Raw genomic sequence first — 19,662 nt, 5'->3', positions numbered from 1 at the left:
GATGACCATCTGATGAAGATCTTGATCAAAACTGGACAGAGACACTCAAAAACGGAATTTTTTTGTCTTCCTTATTTGAATTCGATTCTTCTTCTTCTTTTCCCTTATTTGATCAAATCATAAATGGGAAATAAAACATAGAAGCATGCAAGGACTCATTCTCTCTATGTTTTTGACTTGCGGTAGGACTCTTGCAATAATACCCAGATTTGATTGATAATTTCCTACACGTAAAAGTAATAAATCTTAATTAGAATTTGTTAGGAAATATATAAAATCAGCAAAATTAAAGAAATTAAAGGAAAGGGTGCAACATATTCATTTTCATATCATATTAGGTTAAATTGATATAAAACAGTTGTAAATACATGAAAATATAGTAAATTAATCATATAAAATAATATACATGAAATCAACTTATCAAATTACCCCCAACTTTAACATTTGCTAGTCCTCGAGCAAATATTAGGATTAGACAAACTCTCATTTTGATTAAATATTCAATCTTAGTCAAGCTCAACCATAATTTAAAGGAATGTATAAAATTAGCTAAATAAGAGATGAGTAGATAGATCACAAAATCAAAACTTTGACCCCATGTGTGTGTGTATATCTTAACCAATCAAGTGCATGCATGTTTAAGATCCCAAATTCAACCGACAACTCCCTAGTTTCAAGGTCAATTCTTATATGTCCAGCCTATCATCCCTCTCTCCACTAATGAAGAGCAATCACTTATCCAAGGTCAAGAGGACTTGTGAAGGTGGAAGAAATATAGACTAGAGCTTAAAAACATATATGGAGAAGATAACATTGAAGCACCAATTTTCTTTTCTTTTCTTCCTTTTGCCAAAAATTAGCAATTTCATACTTCTTCTTCTTTCTTATTTTTTTTTATTTATTTTTTATTTATTTTTTTATTTTTTTATAAGTGATAACACATCTCCCAAGAAGTAGTCCAAGACATATCCTACACCCGTATCATGACTCTCAAATAACTATCTATCTAAGCGTTGCGGTGGCCTTTGTCCCTAAGCCCCAATTGTGCAATGTTAACCCAGTGAGAATCCAAAAGGCTCACTCAGTGGCATTAACTATGGAGACCCGCAACTACAAAGAAGATCTACTCACAATGCTTTTAACCCTCACCATGCTTTTAACAATCCATATCACCTTCGGTCTATTCAAGGGGTCACACGACTTGGGAGAGTCACCAATGAGATATAACATATAAATCATATACATCTCCACAAAGTGAAACATGGCATAGTAGAAGTGGAACATATTAGAAGAGAATATATATTTTTTCAAAAATTTAAATCAAAGAAGAAGAGCCTCTATCATATTCCTAAACAAGTGGCACTCATGAATTTCGCCTCCAGAGGAAATCTTGGTGGATTCTAATATGTTGACTGACCAAGAAAATTGCAGTCTCATTTGAAAATCCCTAAATGCAATAACTCAATAGCAAGGTTTAGTTCTCAAAGGGTGGGTCGCATAATCAAGGTTAAAGTGATTCACATACTCATTTGATATTTAGCGAAGTCATCATATTCAAAGAATTATAGAAGAACACAACTAAAACATGAAATGCTAAATAAGATTAGAGATTTACATGTCATAACTTCCTTCTATTTTACTCTACTAACTAAACAAGTAAGCTTCAACCACTAATAAAAAGTTTTGAAAATGATTTGAAAAATTCTGCTTTTGAAAAGAAATTTCAGCATAGTGAGTCTCAACCCATAGACAAGAATCTTAACATCCACCCCCAACTTTAAAATGAGCATTGTCCCCAATGCAGCGAAAAAATGAAAATATTAAATGCATGCAATGGGAAAGAAATGTAACAAGATGTGAAGTAAGGTGAAGGAGACTCCCTTGATTCATAGCTTTAAGAGTGATGTAGTCCAAATCCGCCTTCTTCTTTTAATTCTCCTAAAGAAAACAAATTATGAAAAAAAAAAAAAAAAAACATCGAATCTAAAAAAATTAACAATTGAAAAATCAAAGTAGTAAAGAAAAACTTTGGGTTGCCTCCCAAACAGTGCTTGCATCATAGTTCGTAGCCAAACTACCCCCAACTTTAGGTCAAAGATAAGAGTGACTTCTGGGGGTCGAAGCCACTTCCAAATGAGTGACTAAGTTACTAGCCATGATCCTCAATAGGAGATTTGTCAACATATATAGGTAATAAAGCTTCTAACTGCATCTCATATTCGGAAATTTCTTTATTTTCTGCATTTGTCACACCCATCAACCAAGCTTCAACTGTATCAACTGGATAGCTTATTTGAAATATCTCATTTGTGCACATTTCAATAGAGTCAATTATGAAGCAATTATCTGCTTCATTTGGAAACTTGATGGCCTTGAATACATTGAATGTGATCTTCTCATCTTGTACTCTCATAGTAAGTTCACCTGTTTGAAGATCAATCAGGGTCCTCCCAGTCGCCAAGAATGGCCTACCAAGAATAATGGGTATGTCTTGATCTTCTTCTATATCCAATACTAAGAAATCCGCTGGAAATATAAACTTGTCCACTTTAACCAAGACATCTTCAATTATTCCCTTTGGATATTTAATTGACCTATCAGCTAATCAGCCATTTGAAGTGACAATGTGGCCGGTTTAGCTTCTCCAAGGCCTAGTTTCCTGAAAATAGATAGAGGCATTAAATTAATACTAGCACCAATATCACATAAAGGCTTATCAAAATGAGAATTTCCTATAGTGCATGGTATTGTAAAACTCCCTGGATCTTTTAGCTTAGGTGGAAGCTTCAGCTGTAGAATAGCACTACATTCCTCTGTCAATGCCACAGTCTCATAATCTTCAAGTTTCCTCTTGTTAGAAAGAATGTCTTTCATAAACTTGACATAACTAGGCATTTGTTCCAAAGCATCTGCAAAAGGAATATTAATATGCAATTTTTTAAATGTATCAATAAATTTAGAAAATTGCTTATATTGTTTCTACTTTCTGAACCGCTGAGGATATGTAATAGGTAGATTATAAGGTGGTGGATTGTCTGGAAACAATTTGGATTTTGGTTTCTCCTCCTCCTTAATGTATTCATCCGTATCTTTTTGCTCATCATGAAATGCCTCAGAAGAGGGTTCAGTTACTACGGTTTTCTTGAAATGTTGCTCTAATACTTTTCCACTTCGAAGCTCAATAGCATTTGCATACTCTCTAGGATTTGTCTCAGTATTACTAGGTAGTGATCCTTTTTGCCTTTGATTCATCCCATGGGCGATTTGCCCCATTTGTACTTGCAAATTTTTAATGGATGCAAAAAGATTCTGATTGGTGGTCTCTTGCTTCTGCATAAATTGTGAAGAAACTGTAGCCATTTTCTCAATAGCATCTTCCATGGAGCTTTTTTCTGAAATGATTGAGCTTGTTGATTTTCAGGTTGTCTTTCAGTATCTTGATTGTTTTTCCATCCAAAATTTGGATGGTTTCTCCACCTTGGATTGTATGTGTTGGAATATGGATTGCTCTGTCGATTAAAGTTCCCCACATATTTTGCTTGCTCTAACTGATTTTGCTCAAAATGATTAGCCATTTGACATTCATTGCTATAATGTATTTCCTCACAATAATTGCATATTACTGCTGGAGGTTTGGTGCCTTGAGTTGCTAACAACCCTACTTGCTTTGTTAATGCTTCAAGTTGACGGGCCATGGCTGTCATGGGATCAGTTTCATTCCTCTGCAATACTCTTCTTGGGGCAACTCTATCCCTTGGCCTTTGATATGCATTTGAGGCCATAACATCAAAAAGATAAAAAAAATTATGTTGGATCCTTGTTTATGATTGATCATTTTGCTGTAGCATCTACTAATGTTCTTGTTGAATTAGATAGACCATCATAAAAAATCTGAACTTGTCTCCATTGCTCTATTCCGTGGTGTGGACATTTCCTTAGCAAGTCCTTAAATCTTTCTCATGCCTCAAATACTGTTTCTGAATCATACTGCAAAAAAATAGAAATATCTATTAATAAACTAGCAGTTTTAGATGGTGAAAGAATTTTCCCAAAATTTTTTGAGCCATTTGATCCCAAGTAGTGATGGATCCTGGTTGTAGAGAATGCAACCAACTCTTAGCATTGTCCCTTAATGAGAAAGGGAACAATCTCAATCTTATAGCATCATCAATAACGCCATTACTCTTGAATGTGTCGCGAATGTCCAAGAACTCATCAATGTGAAGATTTGGGTCTTCACTAGGCAATCTAGAAAATTTATTATTTTGCACCATTGTAATGATAGCAGGCTTGATTTCAAAATTGTTAGCTACTACAGGTGGACGCCTTATAGCTGTTCTATTATCTCTCACAGTTGGTGCAACATACTCTCCTAAAGTCTTGCGCCTTGGTGGTTGATTATTATCAAGATCCATTGCTCTAGAAGTGGAAGATGAATTTATTCTATCTTTCTTTGCTTTTGAGTTCCTTCAACAAGTTGCTTCAATTTCAGGATCAAAAGGAAGTAAATTATTGTTTCCTCTCTTTCTCATGCAAAATCAGTAGGACCTGAAAGATCTCCAATTCACAACTACAAATAGAATAAAATAATAGGAAAGAAAAAAAATATAAAAGAATTCAAATTAAAACTAGCAGTAATTGATATTGATATTAATCTAATAGTCCCCGGCGACGGCGCCAAAAACTTACCATTATACCACAACGACAGTCTGTATCATTTTCATGCTGTTCTATAACTTTTTTGTATTGTTCATATACTCTATTCTGCCATATGGAATTGAGCATTTTAGTGGGGAGTAGGATTACTGCATTTTATTTGTGCATTATATTCCTCTCAAAAATTTTGCTCTTGGTGGCGGCAATTTCCATTTTCACCTGATGTTCCCCTTGGTACTTCTGTTGTAGTGTTCTACCCACAAGAGACAAGATGGGAGGGGGAGAGCTAGGGGAGGATTCCGTTTCATCGAGGAAAGCCCCACCTGAGGAGCAGAAAGATAGGAGAGAAATGAGGAAAAGAAGAGACAGAAATTAATTGGCATCAATTTTTAACCGATCCAGATCCTAAGGTTTTTTTAGTACCACTTGACCTGGTTCCAGCTTCAATCCTTATCTGCCTCGACGGTTAGAAGAGTCTACAATCCACACAGATTGGAGGAAAGAAAACAAAATGACACTCACAACTTGCGAGCTAAACAAAGCACTCTAATATGGGTACAAGGTGAAACAAAGCTATTCATGTCATAAGTTGTAACTGAAGATGGTGGAAATGAGAATGCTCGTAAGGGAAGCAGAGCACCGAAGCATTAAGAGAGGCTACTAACATTACAATCTTTGATGTAAGGGTCGCAGGAGGCAGTTCAAAGTAGGGTACTGCTTCAGCTATTCTACTGCATAAAGTGGCCAGTTCAATCATTTCAGGTGAGCCATGTTTGTAACACCACCACCAGGCCTACTCATTTTCTAAGCTAATACAGAGTGCCATGATAGCCTAAGAAGATTACTTCCTAACTAAAGTTGAAAACTGTGCAGGCAATAGATTTGATTGCTACTAAAACATGAAAACTGGGAAGACAACAAATTCCATTGTTGCCAAAGCATGATAACTGGGAAGAAAACAGAGTTACTTGTCGTTCAAGCACCCAATGTGAGAATGCTTCTGTAAGAAATTATTGAGACATGGATCCAAGACAGTAGCATGGAGAGAACTGGATGAAGCACTTTACCTAAGTACAAGAATAACAAGTGGAAGAAAGTAAAAGTCAATAGACACCCGGGGGGGTTGGGGGTGGGAGAACAAATCAAAGATACCAATTCCCTTCAGAGGCACAGCAGGATATTTTGGGGGGAACATACTAAACACGACAGATGTTTGTGAAGAAATCAACAATAGCAGTTTGCTTCAAGCCACTGAACATTTCATAGTCTTAGAGAAATTGTAATCTCAAATATGGCAAGTCAAGATAGGGTTCAAATAATGGACCAAGCTTAGTGACAACTACCATCAAAGGCACATTCTTTTACATGACACAATCCCCACAACTAGGTGGAGTTTGATAAATGCAACTACGTTCCTTAAGACTTGCTAAATTAAAGGTTTGAGTATACTTTGTTTGATTCACATTTAGTGAGTTCACTTTATCCCTTGGGTTGTCTTGATGAACAACATAACTGACTTTTCTGGCTCAAAACAGGTCAACCGAAACTTGGTATAAAATCATCTTGACTGGTAGAACTTATCTTTTAGACTGAATCATGGTCTCGAATTCCTAACCCTCCTCTTCAACCCCCCCCCCCCCCCCCAAAAAAAAAAAAAGTAAGGGCTATGGGAGATGTGCAAACAGTGACCACCTAAATACTAATAAACACATCCTGCATACCCAAATACTTTGCCTAAAGCTTTATTTGGTTTTTGGAGGTGGCAGGAGGCTCACAAAAGGACATGGAAGAACCATGAAGTGAACCGATGTCACAGGTTGAAAACTTGAAGCAGACAAATCTCCTAAACTTCAGCTTGAACTTGACAGCGTGCTTCCTCATCTGCATTCCTCAAGAACTGATCCCATCCACTCCCTGGGCTTGTATCCAAGTAATCATAGGGGACTGCTGTCTTTAGCCCTGGACGAACTGTGCACATATGTCACAGGTTTAAAACTTGAAGCAGACAAATCTCCTAAACTTCAGCTTGAGCTTGACAGCGTGCTTCCTCATCTGCATTCCTCAAGAACTGATCCCATCCACTCCCTGGGCTTGTATCCAAGTAATCATAAGGGACTGCTGTCTTTAGCCCTGGACGAACTGCGCATCTGCTCTCTATAATCCTAAATTCAATACAATCCCCCTCTTGCCTAAAGCTGTGCTCCAATTTCTCCCAACTGAATAGCAACGGCAAAGTGAATTCTGCCCAAGGATTAAAATCCATAAGCTTAACCCTCTGATCCCTTGTCACATAAACATCAAATGTGTACTCTGATTCAAATCTTGGCAGCACATAATTGCTAAAAAATTCAGAGATCAGGAGTTCAACCTCATCTTTCTTCTCTTTAAGGACAGGATAGAAAACTGTAACCTCCCGCTGGGAGATACCAATAAGTCGACGATCCCGAACAAAGCAACGGAATTCCATCTCAGGGAGGAGAGATGGATACCACTTACGGAGTGCAAGAAAGAACGTTATGGGTCTTGAAGATGTCTTATCAGAGCATGAATCATAAGCATGGCAGCAAAGATCATGAAACAAAGATTCAGAAGATCGTAAGACAAGTGCAATCTCACTGAATGAAGTACAACAGTGTCCCTGATGTGGTAATCCAAGCAGCATCCTTTGGCGCACTCCAATTCAGCTTAGGGAAGACAGCTCCACCAAGGGTCTTGATGGATTCCTTGATCTTCAACTCAAGTTCTGGAAAGCAAGGTGCAGGTGGGGATCTTTCTGATTCATCTCCAGACTCTTCTGAGACTTCATAATCCTCCTCTTCTTCTGGATTGTGGATTCTCCGCGGCAGGGCATCATCACCAGAGACAGACTGAGGAAGGATGAAAGGTCCAGATTCCTTAAGAAGGTAACATATAAAGGACTCTGGAAGTTCATGAATTAAGGTTTTGATGGAGACAGATTTGAATTTTGGGTACCATTCATTGATCTGGCACCTATCAACTTCTGCTTGTTTCATATTCTTTTTGTGTTTTGTGCCGAAAAGCAAAGGTGTCTTCTTTTACTCCTTGCTTGATAACCAAAAAATTTCAGTGCTTCAGGTTTCTTGTTCTTACCATCTTTACCTACATCGATAGTATATCATAAGCATTTCTCACAAAAAAAGTATAGATCATTTAACAATTGAAGAAAAATGCAAATGCTGCAAGCCTAGTTCTGTTCCAACAAATCAACGAATTACAATAACATGAGGGCACCTATTTGTGTTTGCAGAATTGACAAGAGCTGGCAAACTCAATGTATTTGAACCATTACCTATTACATTCAGATTGATCATACAACTAACCCCACAGTAGGGAGGAGCCATTTAAACCATTTCTTTATATCTTCAAATAAAAATGTCCCATCATGACCATGGCAAGTGATATAATACTAATGCAATTCAAATAACCGAGAACAAAAATGAACTCAACCAGCCTTTGTTATGACCGAGGATGGATAAATATATGCCTAGTGGGTAATATGGGCCTACCCACCAAGGGTTTTTAGTATTCCTTTAGTTTTCTATTATGACAGGCCAATTCTACATGCCCAAATATCAGAGATTTGGGTCCTATATGGCATCAAGTTCTACTTTGTTATGTCCTAGAATAACTTCCAATTTAAACAGATGTAATGCAGTTCAAGGAAGTCAGGGAAGTTAATGTTTATGAAAGTTTACATGGTATTGCTCATATGAACAGTTCTGTGGGCCCATTGGTGATATTCAAGGGAAGAACCAGGTCTGTACTAAGTCAGTTTGGTTCAGGCCAGATCCTAAAGACAATATTCTATCGCAAGTTGTCAAGATGGAAAAAGTAACTGATGCATATCTGCGGAGGAACATATCGATCAATTCAGATCTTAGATTTGGTCAAGAAGTTCCAAAAGCAATATCTGCCGGAGAAGGAGAGAGGAAAAAAAATAAAAAATAAAATTCAGTTCGTTAGTTGAACCAATATTTAAAGCAGAAGTCTCATTCCAGTCCACTGTGCCAGTTTCCTTGTTAGTTGTGAAAGACCTTAATAATGTAAATGATGCAGAGTTGGTTTGAGTTGGGTCGATTAGTTCAATTAACTTGTGAACCTGGAGTCCTATCTAATCAAGCCAGTTAGCAGTTCAGAACATGGAGCATCTCCTTGGCAGATTGTTTTCAATTTTTCATCTTATTTTATGTTCTTTATTGTAAGTAGCTAATGGATCACTTTATAAGTCCAGCCATATTCAAAGTTGTCTTAGTCAGTTTCATTGTCAGATTAGGACACTGACACAGACAGGTCGGACATGGTTCCCTTTTGGTTTAGGATTTTATTCCTTTTGGTATTAGTGTATGAGTCTGAGCTAAGGAGTTTTCCTTTTAGGCTATCCAAGAAAATATTACTTTATCCAGTCTTCTTCTCAAAATTCTCCTAATAAATACCCTTGCTTTACTTACTGTTTGCTCTCCCCTATGTTCTAACCTAGAAAGGGTTTGGATCTTGTCAGCAAGGCCAAACCAGGACATCATCATTTAGTATCACGTGACTGCCATAGAGAACAAGATTGAAGCCAAATATGGAACTTCATTATGTTCTGTCATAAAGCCCAAGGAAAGCTTTCACAGCATGCCATTGACGCCAATCTAAATACAAAATTCTTTAATGCAGTAGGAGGTTCAGGAACAACCTCCCAATAATGATATGGCAGTAGTGACGGAGGACACTATGCCTTATGTTTGGTTCTATAAAAAAAAAAAAAAACCAAGGATTAAAGGATGAGGAATTTAAAATATTTACTACCACAAGGGAAGTGGAGGAAGAAGAAGCCAATAAAACATTACGGTAGATAATACAGGTAAACTCTTAACTCTTGATGATGATTGCAACGTAATATGCATTGATTCATCATTCAACCATAATACCTTGAAGAAGAAGCTCCTCAGGTAGAAAAAATTGTTCGTAAAGTCCATACATCACAAGAGATTTGTTTGGGATTGGACAGAGCTTCTATTCACATGTTGCTACTCCATCTCTATGAAACTCTTTTTTCCAGGCCAGTGAGAGCTGATGTAGTTCAAGGAAGTTAAAGTTCATGTAACACTGTTCATGTAAAAAATGGGGTGGGCCAACTAAGTTCAGTTGGTCATGTGAAGACCCTACAATCCTAAATATTCTAGCATAAGTTTCAATAACTCCAATCAGGATGGATGAAGAGCTGCCTCAAGTGACTGAGTGAGTCAACAACTCCACTGCAACCCCCCCCCCCAGCGGGGGGTGGAGAGAAGGGGAAAAAAAACTGCCCAAGCTGCAGTACATCCACTGCCCCTGTAGCACGAATGCCTGTACATGAAGCTCAACTAGCTGCGTACTTATATCAAACCCATATAGACCTGAATTCACCCCATCCTCTTTTTGTTAAAACCCTAAATCTTTCCCAAAACCTCCCACACCCAAGTTAAACAATGTATATTTCTCATCTTTCTCCATCCAAACCATCCCATAGCTTATCCGGTAATTTTTGGCCATCTCAAAGTGTGTGTACCCAAACCCTCCCATAGCTTATCTTTTTTTATATAATTAATACCTTTATGCTCCTAATTGAATAAAATTCTAATGTGTGAATTGATGTAGATACTCTAAGACGTATATACTGTTATTGGACAAATTCCATTCTACATGGGTTCCAATGCACGAGGTCTTTATTCTTTTCTTACTATTCTTACTATACGCCTTGTTTTGACTGTATCGCACTATGTATCATTTGAAAACCCAAGAAATACCCGGCCTTTGATTCAAACCTCATTTCAAATGGAGGAATTCTTATCGATACTGGAACTCATAGGGAAGAAAATGGATTTATGGATGGAATCAAATATGCAGTATTTACAGACAAAGGTATTCGGTTATTGGGGAACAATCAATATACTTCTAATGTCGAATCTATACTATCAATAGGATCAATTATAACAAGTCACACACTCATATTCCAGAAATACAGAAACAAAGGAATTCTGCGATCAAACTACCAAGCGGGTAAGTTTCGCAGGATTGTAATCCCGCAACAGGAATACGAGATGCAACGAAATCAGTTCCGTTTTTCATTGATTGGGCGAGCTAATTTTCGCATCACAACCATGGATGAATTGCGAGAGCTAGCTAGGGGTGCTTGGAAATTGTCTCAAGGGGTGATCTTACATTCATTGGGGAAAGGGTTTATCATCTTTCAGTTTCATAGTGAGGCAGATATGTTTGAGGTGTCGCGCAGGGGTTTTTGGAATGTTGTAAAGCAATACATCCGTTTTCAGCGATGGAGGCCTGATTTTAATATCCACTCTCCTCAACCAGCGGGTAAGTTGGTGTGGGTTCGTTTCCCTGATTTACCTCTTATTGGCATGAGAAAGTGCTTCTTTCTATAGCAAAATCTGTCGGGAGACCTGTTTCTCTTGATAGACGAACTCATCTTGGTTCTATTGGTCATTATGCTCGAATTTTGGTTGAACTGGAGGTCGATGCTATTCGAGTGAATGAGGTTCTGATTGAGCGCCTTGAACCAGGAACTCTTCGAGTTTTTAGTTTTCTTCAGAAGGTAATTTTTGAGGATGATATTCTGCGGTGCTCATGGTGTAATCGAGAAGGCCACTTGGGTCTTCATTGTAGGTTTGCTTCAACAATTCTGTGGATGGTTTGCAGGTTCAGCCCTCTATCGTTCCTGTAGAAAACCTCCTAGCTGATAATCCTATTGTGGATGGGGATTCCTACTGACGGTGTGAGAGTGCAGACTCCCAGTTCACTCCAACATCAGATTCGTGTGGCTCTAGAGGTGGCGGGTTTGGAGGACTCTATTTCATCCAATGAGGGTGCGGCAAATTCAATTTCAAATTTCAATTCAAATTTCAAATCAACAAGGTTGGTTCCCTCTGATGTGGTGATCGCGTCTAGCGAGAACTCTTCTCTTGATCTTTCTCTCTCTCTAGAAAGTGATCCTTTTCAACTTCAAAAAATTTTAGATAAGGGCAAGAGTTCGATGTTGGTTGGTAATCTTTCAAAGAACGTGATTACCTCTGTTGGTCCCACGACTAACCAACTTCCACCTAATTCAGCCACTAAGGATATTGGCTCTTTTGAACGGTTTGAAAAGCTTAATGAGAGGCCTTGTGGGGCCTTGCTGAATTCGGTTAGAGTGGAAGACTCTTCTACGGAACAGAATTCGGTTTATGTGGAAGACTTTTCTACACAACAAAATTCGATTAGATTGGAAGAAGCTGCATTGGACGTGAACTCTAGTTTGGAGCTTCAAGTGGGGTCATGCGGGGCCCAACAAATTTGAATAATTTTGAAGCAGCTTCTTTGGCCGTGGACTCTAGTTTTGAAATTCAAAATTCCTTAGATGCGGCAAAGTGTTTTAATTCAATTGGTAAACTTCCTTTGGGGAGTTCACTAGTGGGACCTATAGATAAGCTCGAAAGTGGTTCGGCCAGCCCATTTGAATTTCAAAAAGTGCTTGTTGCAGGTAAGAGTTCTAAGCAAATTGGAAATCCTTCTTTGGGGAGTTCCTTGGTGGGACCTGAAGTTGCAAATATTATTAGAAGTTCGGTCATTGAAGGAACTAGGGAGGATGATTTGGACTGTTGTGGGGCCCATCAGAATTCGGCTAGGCTAGAGAGTTCGGCCAATGATGAAACTTTGCAATTGAAAGTAGTTCTTCCACCTTCGTCTTCGTCTATATCAATGCGGGCTGAAGGTTCTCCTCGTCGGAAACCTGGTCGTCCGAAGAAGGCTCACGCAGTGAAGAAAGTAGTAACAAGTAAAAAGGGTTCTATGGCAGAGGAATTCAAGAAGGTAGATGCAACTTTAGAGAAAGTATCTACAAGTGCATCGAGCCTCCCATTGGGAGAAGATAGTGCTGTTATGTAACTATTGCTATGAAGCTTTTCTTAAAGATCTTGATTTGGATGCATCTAGACGTCCTACATATCGTTTCTGATGGTTTAGTTGTTGTCAATGATGAGTAGGAACCAGTGAGGAAAGGGTGTATTAGGGGCAACTGTTGTTGCGGGTGAGCAATGTAGGTACTAATTGCTGTATTTCTTTTCTTTTTCTTCTTTTCGTTATAAAATGACCCTTTTAGCAAAAAAAACCCCGAACTTTCCCCTTATCAACCCATATAGTTTTGTCAAATCAAATCTTGTTCAGAACCTACCCATGGGAATTTGGTAAAATCCTAACCTTCCCTGGCATCCCATATCCCTTTCCATAATTATTCCTTGTCAAGTTAGGTCAACCCATTGACCTTTGGTGATTATTTGTTGGAAGATTTTGGGCGAACTCTAAATTTTAGGCAATTCTTCCAAGAAATCCAACCGTTCACTTGGTATCAGAGTATAGAACCAGCAAGTCCAAGTACCAACACCTCAGAGCTAGACAGGCCATTAACAACCAGAGATAGAGGAAGCAATAGTAGCCAAAAGCATGTAGGAACTAATAAGAGACTATGATGGCCTCCAAAGATTAATGAGCTAGGAACATATGATGCCGTCCATGACCTTTAGGCTTTCTATGAGTGGTTGTATGATCTAGACAAGTGCTTTGATGGGAACTACTTATCAGAGTATCCCAAGATGGGGTTAGTACATAATCAGCTGGTGGGAGGTGAGATATGCCTGAGAATAATAGAACCACAAAAGGAGATGAATGAGATATGAAGGTAATGAGCCTAACACTTGAGAAGAGATGTCAGAAGCTTTAAGCCATCTATTTTACCCACAGGAACATCAAGCTAGGCGATACAAACAACCCTACACTCTCCACCAGAAGTTCGCAAAATCTGAAGGAAGAAACCAGGACTGGTGGTAGAAAGGAGAAAGAAACAGGGATAATCACATCAGCAGAGTCAGGTTTGAGAACCCACTGTTTGAAGATAATGAAAGGCCCCTTAATCACTCACCACCCAGCACCCACTCTAGAAGAGCTTGTCAGGCCATATTATTTTCGTGATTATTATCAAGGGTTACACAACAGCAACAGACTGTCCATAGAAGGGATCCACCACCCACCAATCCTTCTCCAACTTTTTCACAACTTCCTAGGACAGACTACAAGGGGACAAGCTACACCAACTACAGCTACTCTAGATACTACATCAATGGTCATATAGCCAAAGAATGCCCTCCAAGAGGAGGAGACAGAATCTCCCAAATCCACCAACTAGTTCTTTAAGGAGAAGTCCTTTGTCTAGCTCTAGAGGCAGCCCTAGAAGATCCCATTGATAAGGTAGCACACTTGGACCATCATCAACGTCTAAGTGAGATGAAAAAAGAAACGAAACAGCTGTTCATGCCGACTACAGCCATACTAGAAATATTTGATGGTGACCAAAAGGGTAAAACAATAGAAGACAAGGAGGACACCCAAGTACTTGATGGCAAGGGCATGACTATTGACAGAGCTGCCCCCACGGACTTCAAAATCATGGCCAAATCAGTAACTGATAGGTCACTTAATTGTATTAATATTATATCAAATCCTTTGTATTTTAATGAGACTAATTGGTTGTTTTATTTGGATTTATATTATATGGACAGATTATAGCATTTGGATATCGAATCCATAAAAAGAGTAGTTTAAAACCACATCGCCACATTTTTATATCAAATCAAAGAACCAGCCCAAATTAAGATGGAGGATTTGATTATGTCCAAAGCTAGAGATTTGATTTTGTCCAAATCAGAAGGATTTTCGTGAAATCTCTTAATTCAACAAACAAAGATTTCGTTCTCTCTTGCGATCGAACATCTAAGGAAGAAGCTGAATTGGAAAGTGACTAAATTAAAAACCACTGCATTAGCAAGGAGGAAGATGGAAACTATCAAATGGGCAAGGAGAAAGAAAGGAAACAACTGAATTGGGAAGAATTGCATTGCTAAAGCGAACAATGGAAATGACAAAATTGGAAAGGTTACAGAATTGGCAAGAATCCTCTATAAGAAGTAAGGCATTTCAGAGATTTATCAACACAAACTACAACAAGAGGAAGCCATAGTTCTGAAGAAGAAACGACACGATGTTTTCTATTTTCATTTCTTTATTCTTCTTTTCCACGTCTAACTAATTCCATCTTTCAATCAAGATTAATAGAAGTTTGATTTTCGCCAATTGTGAAACTTCGGGTAATTAGTTTTCTTTAATTCTCAGGTATTTATACGTTTTCCATGTTTATTATGTTATTGGATTAATCTTTAGACAAGAGGCCTATTGTTTGATGATTAATACAATACTTAGTCAATTAGAATAATTATTTATTATTCTCATATAAGTGACAAATAACATCCTTGAATGGGTAATCAATGCCCTAGAGAGTTTGCTATGAGAATGTATGTCCTAGTTTAAATAAACAAGGCTTTTCCGGGTTTATTGACTAGGGATTGGGTCTTTCACTTTTTTATGCGATTAATAGACATAACTCAAAGGATAGATCCGAAGGTTATGTTTATTAATTAAGGTAACTCAAAGGATGGTTCCGAAGGTTATCGATAAAGTAGGGAAATATTGGTTGTTAGATGACTGATCCTCAATGACCATAACCAATCTACCCGAAATTAAAGTTTTTGTTTTTAAATCAATGATCAATTGAGAGAATCAATACTGAAATTAAATCTTGACTGAAAGTTTTTATTATTCTGAATTTCTTGTTAACTACTGCATCCGTTTATTTTATTTAGTTTATTGATTCAAAACCCCACAATTTTTATCAAGGAATAAATCTTCACCAATCTATGTGGATTTGACCCTACTCACTGCTATTACAAATTTAGTTGAGAGAAGGATTATCTTTGGCGGATTCGACACCCATCAGTAACACCAGTCAAAGTACACGGCAGAAGCATGGTGGAACAAGGAGACTACAGGGTCATAAGGGTAGACTTCGAGTATGAGAACATCAACTCTAAATACCCCCTAGATACTTTGAGAAGGTCCCCAGACTTGAAGATTACATTCCTCGTCCTATAACTTTGACAGAGTTCTGTCTTGGGGCACAAAATGTGAGGACGAGTTCACACTAAAGCATTCCAGAGAATCAAACCAGGAGCATTTGATCAGCAAATTCATCAGGGGATGGATGCTTTCAAAAAGGGGACAACTGATGGGAACAAAGGCACCCTGCCTGACTGAAACCCTGGCGTGGGCCCCAAGGCTCCACCCAGGTGGAGAAACAAAGGGCTGGCCAAACCCCTAAAACGGGCAATTTGGTCATTCTCTAGCTTAATTAGCTGCTGATTCTTATTTTCAGAAGTTTGTTTTAATTTTCTGAGTCCAATCCTATTTAGAAGTCTTAGTTTGAATTAGTTGTTTGAGTTCTAGTGTCATAAGAAGTCACTCTTTTAAGTAGGACTCTATAGATAATTAGGTCTTTTATCTCAAGATAAGCTCTTTATTATATGTTGCTGTTCTTTATTTGTCAAGGGTATCCTAACTTACAAAGGAAACCCTAGTAGAGTTGGTTTCTAATTCCTAGTTGAGTAAAGTTAGGTTTCCTTATTGGAATCCAAGTTTTTTCCTTCCACTTGTAAGGCTATACTTACTTCAAAAAGAGAGAGAAACATTTAATTACCTTCAAAAGTAGACATCATAGAAGCCAAATAGATTGCTTCCTAACTAGAAGGACTGATAGAATGTTGCGCAAGGATTGCAAGGTGATACCAGAGGAAAGCTTAACTACACAACATAGATTTGTGGTCTTGGATATGTGTTTAATCCCAAAAACTAATAAAATGTGCAAGGTTAACTATCCAAGGATAAGATGGTGGAATTTGAAAGGAGAGTGTTTGAAATCCTTCATTAATGTAGTCAAACAGCGAAAGTGGGATTTTGAGGGGGACACTAATGCGATGTAGAATGAGAAGGCTATGTGTATCAACAAAGTGGCTAAAGATATTCTAGGTGAATTAACACTCCATTCTTATAGAGAGACTTGGTGGTGGGATAGTGAGGTTCAAGCTGCCATTAGGAATAAGAAAGCGAGTTTTAAGACATGGCAAATAACTAAGGATGTTGAGGATCCTCAAAGGTATATGTTGGTTAGAAATGAAGCTAAGAAAATTGCGGGAAATGCAAGGGAGAAGTATGATGAGTTATATAATAAGTTGGGTAGGAAAGAAGGGGAAATCTATTTATAAGATAGCTAAAATAAGGGATACGAAGAGTAGAGATCTTGACCACGTTAGATGTATTAAAAATGGAGATGGTAAAATACTAGTATGTGATGAGGACATTAAGAAAAGATGGGAAATCTATTTCTCTATTCTACTAGACGAGCATGCTTCAAGTATTTGTGATTTGGATGATTACACCAGTCACCAAGGCACCAATTTTCAAACATATATGTAGATAATTTCTATGTCCGAAGTAAAAGAAACATTAAGGAGGATGAAACTAGGCAAGACACAAGGTCCTAATGAAATCCCAATAGAAGTATGGAAGAGCCTAGAACCCGTGGGCTAGTTTGGTTGACTAAGCTTTTTAATAAGATTATGAGCACAAGGCAAATGCCAAATGAATGGAGAAGAAGCATTATGGTTCCAATTTACAAAAATAAAGGTGATATTCAAAGTTGTAATAACCATAGGGGCATTAAGCCGATGAGCCATACTATGAAATTATGGGAGAGAATAATTGAAACCTGTTTGAGACACTTAACCACAATTACGGAGAACCAATTTGGGTTTATGCCCGGAAGATCTATAACAAAAGCTATTTACCTAATTAGTAGACTTATGGAAAGGTATAGAGAGTGTAGGAAAGACCTTCATATAATATTTATTGCCTTAGAAAAAGCTTATGATAGAGTTCCTAAAGCATTAATTTGGCAAGTACTAAAGAAAAGAAGTGTTGCAAGTAAATATGTAGACATAGTAAAGGATATGTATGATGATTCAGTGACAAGTGAAAGAATAGTGGGGGGACAAAGTAATGAATTCCTAATTACAGTTAGACAACATCAAGGATCAACTTTAAGCCCATATCTATTTGCACTTGTAATGAATGAATTAACCAAAGACATTCAAGACGAAGTCCCTTGGTGTACGCTTTTTGCTGATGATATTGTGTTGATATATGAATCTCAAGTGGGGATTAATACCAAGTTAGAATCATGGAGAACAGCTTTGGAATCAAAAGGCTTTAAATTAAGTAAAAAGAAGATAGAATATCTAGTCTAGTAATTTAGTCATGATCGGGTAGACGATGAAGTAGTGAAACTTAATGATAAGGAGATTCCTCAGAGGGAATGTTTTAGGTACCTAGGTATAATCATAAATAAAATAGGGAAGCAAAGAGTGAGACTGAAAAGTGAAAAGATAGACTAGACCAATATAGTTGCTTATAGAGGATATCTAGCCTTATGCCAAGAGACTAAAAAGGGAATCTCCAAGTGAGAACCTCTAAGATTAAGATTGATGCCACTTATGTTGTCTAGACTAAGGGTTTCTTTTCTAGAGGTAGAGCTTAGGTCTAGAGTTAATAAAGAAAAAGGAAAAAAAGAAAAATCTGAAGTGGGTATCAAGAAGTAATGAAAGTAATTTCATGCTAAGGTACTTTAGTGAAGTAATGGATGTATGATTTATTTGGTTGGCTTACGTGCATGGTGGGAGATCTCGCGAGATATCTCGCCTTTTTAGAAAGGCGAGACGAGATCTCTAGCGAGATCTGTGAGATTGCAGATCTCGCTCGAGATCTCGCCCATCTCGCGAGATCTCGCCAATATCTCGGCGAGATCTCGCCAACGGGACTTTTTTGGCTGCTTTAGGGGCTTTTTAAAGCCCCTGTCTCGCTCGAGAGAGGCATCTCTCGCCTCTCTCTCTCCTCTCTCTCTCTCCTCTATCTCGCTGGAAGCCCATATTTGGCCGGAAAACTTCATTTTTGGCCGGAATTTGGCCGGAATTTGTTGGGGATTCAACATAGCAACATCATCAACTATTCAACTCATCTATAACAACAAATTGAAGCATATTTGTAGTGATTCAAGCATATTTCAAGGGATCTTCAAGAAATGTAAGATTTTCCCCCAAATTTGATTTTTTTCAAATGCAAGGTTCTACAATGATTGTATGAGTGTGATATAAATATATATTGATGTTCAAGCTTAGATCTACACTTTCATGGAAAAAATTTTAATTTTCTGTTATTAATTTTTTTTTTGAATTTTTGTATTTAAAAAATATATTATCTAAAAAATTAAAATTAAAGATTATAAATAAATACTTATGATATGAATGTGATTATTATTTATGTTAAACTACATTTAGAGGGCTACAATCTCATGTATTAATATTTTGATTATCATGCTTGCTGTATTTTTTATATTTAAATAATTAAATAAAATAATTATGAAAAATAATATTTTATTAAAAAATTATCTGTTTTTTTTTTTAAATGATGCATATATTATGTAGTTTATTTTAAAAATACAAACATGTCTTATTGAGCATTGTATATATGTTATCTTAGAACAAAGTGTGTGTTTTGTTGTTTTATAAATTATTTTTACATAAAATAATTATAAAAAATAATATGTTATTATAAATTTATCTGTTTTTTTTTAAATGATGCTCATATTATGTAGTTTACTTTAAAAATACTAACATGTTTGTTTAAGCAGTTTATATGTTATCTTAGAACAAAGTGTGTGTTTTGTTGTTTTATAAATTGTTTTTACATGTTTTTATGTATCTAAAAATGATTCTAATGATTACTTGGGAATATTCATGATTCATGTATGTATTTCAGACTTTCAGTGCTGTACATTTGAATCTTAAATGGCAACTAGTGGGAGTGGCGGCACTGGTAGTGGGACTCAGGACATTGCTTGGCAACATGGGGATCCACTGACTGCTGACAAGAAGAAATCCCGATGCAAGTATTGCCTCAAGACTTTGAATTCTGGTGGTTCAACCAGATTAAAGCAACATTTGGCTGGTGGTTATAAAGATGTTGCCAAGT

The 19,662-nt window shown here is 37.3% G+C and overlaps 1 protein-coding gene, 1 non-coding gene and 1 pseudogene across 3 annotated transcripts in view; 1 reads left to right on the top strand and 2 right to left on the bottom strand.

Annotated features, from left to right (window-relative positions):
- Positions 1-2,043: 2,043 nt before the first annotated feature.
- Positions 2,044-19,662, bottom strand: part of LOC149018775 (uncharacterized) — a 35,783-nt pseudogene continuing 18,164 nt past the window's right edge. The window contains exon 3 of the transcript XR_016172981.1: positions 2,044-7,776. The product of XR_016172981.1 is annotated as an uncharacterized LOC149018775 (transcript). The remainder of the gene's footprint in view (positions 7,777-19,662) is intronic.
- Positions 2,150-2,895, bottom strand: LOC149018777 (uncharacterized). The gene is made up of 2 exons (XM_089153964.1): positions 2,691-2,895; positions 2,150-2,526 (listed from the first exon to the last, which is right to left on the bottom strand). The coding sequence occupies exons 1-2, from the start codon at positions 2,893-2,895 to the stop codon at positions 2,150-2,152; spliced, it is 582 nt and encodes a 193-aa protein (XP_089010090.1).
- LOC149018776 (small nucleolar RNA R71) lies at positions 3,914-4,020 on the top strand. The gene has a single exon (XR_016173219.1). It is a non-coding gene; the product is annotated as a small nucleolar RNA R71 (small nucleolar RNA).

Source organism: Hakea prostrata, chromosome 4, assembly GCF_041222555.1.
Source record: "Hakea prostrata isolate BN-2017 chromosome 4, UWA_Hpros_2, whole genome shotgun sequence".
NCBI lineage: Eukaryota > Viridiplantae > Streptophyta > Magnoliopsida > Proteales > Proteaceae > Hakea > Hakea prostrata.
Note: the sequence above shows the minus strand (reverse complement) of the source record. Positions and strands in the feature narration are given on the sequence as shown.

Excerpts from the sequence above, each read along its gene's own strand:
- LOC149018777 (XM_089153964.1), bottom strand. The coding sequence starts at position 2,895 with ATGCCTAGTTATGTCAAGTTTATGAAAGACATTCTTTCTAACAAGAGG. Across the intron at positions 2,527-2,690 it reads TTTATGTGATATTGGTGCTA|CGGATTTCTTAGTATTGGAT; the intron begins GTATTAATTTAA and ends TTATATTTCCAG.